Genomic DNA, 3,380 nt, shown 5'->3' with positions numbered 1-3,380 from the left:
AATAAAATACATAAATAAAGTCCAATTCGATCGAAAGCTTACCACATATACACAACTATGCAAGTGTCTGTGATTGACTTCAATTCACAAAAGGGAATTATGTCATTGCAGTTAACATAGACTGTGCGCTCCATGCCAAACACAAAAGGGAATTATGATATCAAGTAACTGTGTCAATTAAAGAGCAAGTTGAATCTCAAGTAGTTGTTGATGGTCCATTTGCTGCATGCTTACATTGAGAACTTGTTGCCTTTGCCTTGTCATCTCATTCCCACCCACGAGAAAGTAAGCAGTGTGCCTGAAAGCCAGCCTAAATAATAAAAATAATAATAGTATTCATATCATCAACAAAGGAAGACACAGTGTGGGTTGATATGTGCCTGAAAAAATTCATCATTTTGACTTTTGAATTAGGATCGATGCTCATGGTGCTATCGAGTGCTTGTTGCATGTGGTGCAACCACCTCTCAGCAGCTTGGTGTGTAACAGGGAATGGTGCATGTCGTCCGATCAGAGCTGGATGACCTGCAATAATGATTGATTCAAACGAAACTGTATTGCAACAATTCAGCCAAAGGTTTCCCTTCATTACAGAAGCAAACTTAGAACTGGAATCTATAGAGAGAGATGGATGTATCAATTTCTTGTATATTTTTCAGATTTTTTCTTCTGTATTAGTTGAGTCCAGATACTAAATTGTTCTTATGATTTCCTTACCAAATGAATAAAACATGCCTTTTGTTGCATCAAACTCCATAATACTGGTCTAAATATAGCAGCATATCCACAAACTAAAATTAATTATTCATAATAAATTCAAATGCACGAACTCAGGTGTTTCAGTTATGTGACTATTTTTGATATAATCACATAACCGAAACACCAGAGATATGATCGGTATAACAATATCTCAGTATGCATCAAAGTAGGACACCAACCATTTTGTACTTCCTAACCACCATTCTCCTAAAGGCTCAATGAACAAATCCTGAACACAAGGTGATTACAAAAGAGAATAGAATATTTAAGAGGTCATATGAAATTACAATGATACGAATATCATCACAATAATCAATTTGTGTAAGATTCTGATCATATAAAACAAATATAAAATGATAAATTTGGCAGATGCTAAATGATTTTGCTACTTTAAAAGGCGAAACAAATAGTGCAAGTTTCAGAAAGAAGCTATCAGACATCAAAAGAACAAGTTCCGTTCACCTTTCCTCTGGGAATACAGATTAGGGCCTCCCATCCTCTGAACGAAGAACTCGTACTGGTTCCAAATCGCGTCCTCCTTCTTTGAATTCGAAAAGATAGATCAGAACCCCACTCTTCCTCATCAGCGAAAACCCTACCAACCATCTGTGTTAACAAAATCAGAGATGGTCATAATCAATCGAGCATCTGCAATGGACGGAGAGGGCCGCGGAGGAAGAGGTAGGTAGATCGGCTCACCTGTTGTAGAAATTGGTTGAGAGATCGATGAAGGGCTGGATTCCGCCTAGGGTTTCGAAGAGGTTGGTCTCGTCGATGGCGAGGCGTCGCTCACTGGCACTTCGCTCGAGGACGAAGGTAGCGTATTATCTATAGCCTTGATAATTGTGGCGCCGACCCATTTTGACTTAACCCACCTGCTAAACTATTGAAGATGAGGAAGAACTTCAGTAGCGATAATGGATAAAGAAAAAAATTTTCGGAATGTAAAGAAGGACTCCAACGATGACAGTGAATGTTGGACCGGAGATGGATGAAGGAAAAACTATCGGAATGCGAAGAAGGCCTCCTCTTCTCAACCAAATGGAGGAGTTGGAGGAGATGCGGTGTGGTTGGACGGAGAAGCAAGTTCGTCGTGTCTTGATCCTGATCGGGAGAGGATCTAGGAAGGGGGGAAGAGGGAGATGAGGTTGAGAGAGATGGTCAGAGGTTTAGGTTTAGGCTGAGAGAGATGGTCGGATGGTCAGATGGTCGGAGGTTTAGGTTTAGGCTGAGAGAGATGTCTCGGTTTAGGTAATCGCGAGAGAGATGGTCGCGCGGAGGAAGGGGCGGGATAAAGATTTAGGTTTGGAGGGAATTCACAGTGTGCAGATTTTGGCTTGTGGGGAAAATTAAAATATTTTATTTGGGTTCATTAACATTGGATTTTAAAAACCGATGTTAAAATCGGTGTCTATTAACGAAAAAAAGGGCGCTCATAGACATCGCCTAAAAAACCGATGTCTATGAGCTAAAATCTGCGCTCATAGACACCGGTTTTTAGAAAAACCGGTGTAAAATACTCAAAGACATCGGTTTTAGCCTAAAACCGTTGTTGTTCCACTGATGTCTATGAGCGATTTTGTTGTAGTGCCTCTTTCTAGTGCTTAGCTTCAGGAGAAGCCATAGCATCTTTATATGTCACAGGGTCACCTTTTATACTATAGGTGATAAAGTCTTGGCCTAAATCCATAGACACACGTTGCCTCTTGCTCCTTCTCAGTTCTGTATGCTCACTAGATTCATCTAGTCTAGAGTTACTTGAGGAAGGTGTACCTTCTACGGATAATGGGGCCTCTACGGAAGCAGGCATATCTCTAGTAGGAATACTAGATATAGACTGAGGTGTTCTCGTCTTCATAGGAAATATATCCTCAAAAAATGTAGCATCACGAAGTTCTACAATAGTATTTGCATCTATTCTAGAAATTTCAGATTTAATAATCAGAAATCTATATGTAATACTATTTTGAGCATAACCCAAGAAGATACCATCTACGGTCTTTGGACCAAGTTTTTTCCTTCTGTGTTCAGGTACTAGTACCTTTGCAAGACACCCCCACACTTTAAGGTATTTCAAACTTTTCCTCTGGCCTTTCCAAGCTCATATGAGTTTTTATCCCTTGACTTCATGGGGACTCTATTCAACACATGGCATGCAGTGTATAGAGCCTCCCCCCACATGAAGTTGGGTAACCCAGAACTGCCTAACATGGAATTAATCATATCTTCAAGGGTTCAATTTTTTCGTTCTGCTATACCGTTGAGGACTATATGGAGCAGTTACCTCATGAATTATACCTTTATCTTGACAAAATTTTTGAAATAGGTTTGAAGTAAACTCTCCACCCCTATCAAACCTTAACCTCTTAATAGATTTATTTGTTTGATTCTCAGCTTCAGATTTAAAAATCATAAATTTATCTAAAGCTTCATCCTTAGTTTTCAGCAAATAAACATAACAATAATGAGAGTAATCATCAATGAAGGTAATGATATACCTTTTATGGTCTCTCGTTATTACACCATTAAACTCACAACAGTCAGTATGAATCAATTCTAAAATATCAAAATTTCTATCAATTGATTTGAATGGTTTTCGGGTTTGTTTGTATTGCACACAA

The 3,380-nt window shown here is 39.0% G+C and overlaps 1 protein-coding gene across 1 annotated transcript; it reads right to left on the bottom strand.

Annotated features, from left to right (window-relative positions):
- Positions 1 to 224: 224 nt before the first annotated feature.
- LOC121990834 (two-on-two hemoglobin-3-like) lies at positions 225 to 3,048 on the bottom strand. The gene is given in 5 exon segments (XM_042544895.1): positions 225 to 525; positions 1,222 to 1,327; positions 1,330 to 1,354; positions 1,459 to 1,557; positions 3,044 to 3,048. Coding segments are annotated over 5 exon segments (450 nt in total). The 3' UTR covers positions 225 to 310.
- Positions 3,049 to 3,380: the final 332 nt, after the last annotated feature.

This window comes from Zingiber officinale, chromosome 6B, assembly GCF_018446385.1.
Source record: "Zingiber officinale cultivar Zhangliang chromosome 6B, Zo_v1.1, whole genome shotgun sequence".
Classification (NCBI taxonomy): domain Eukaryota; kingdom Viridiplantae; phylum Streptophyta; class Magnoliopsida; order Zingiberales; family Zingiberaceae; genus Zingiber; species Zingiber officinale.
This window is presented reverse-complemented; position numbering and strand designations above follow the sequence as displayed.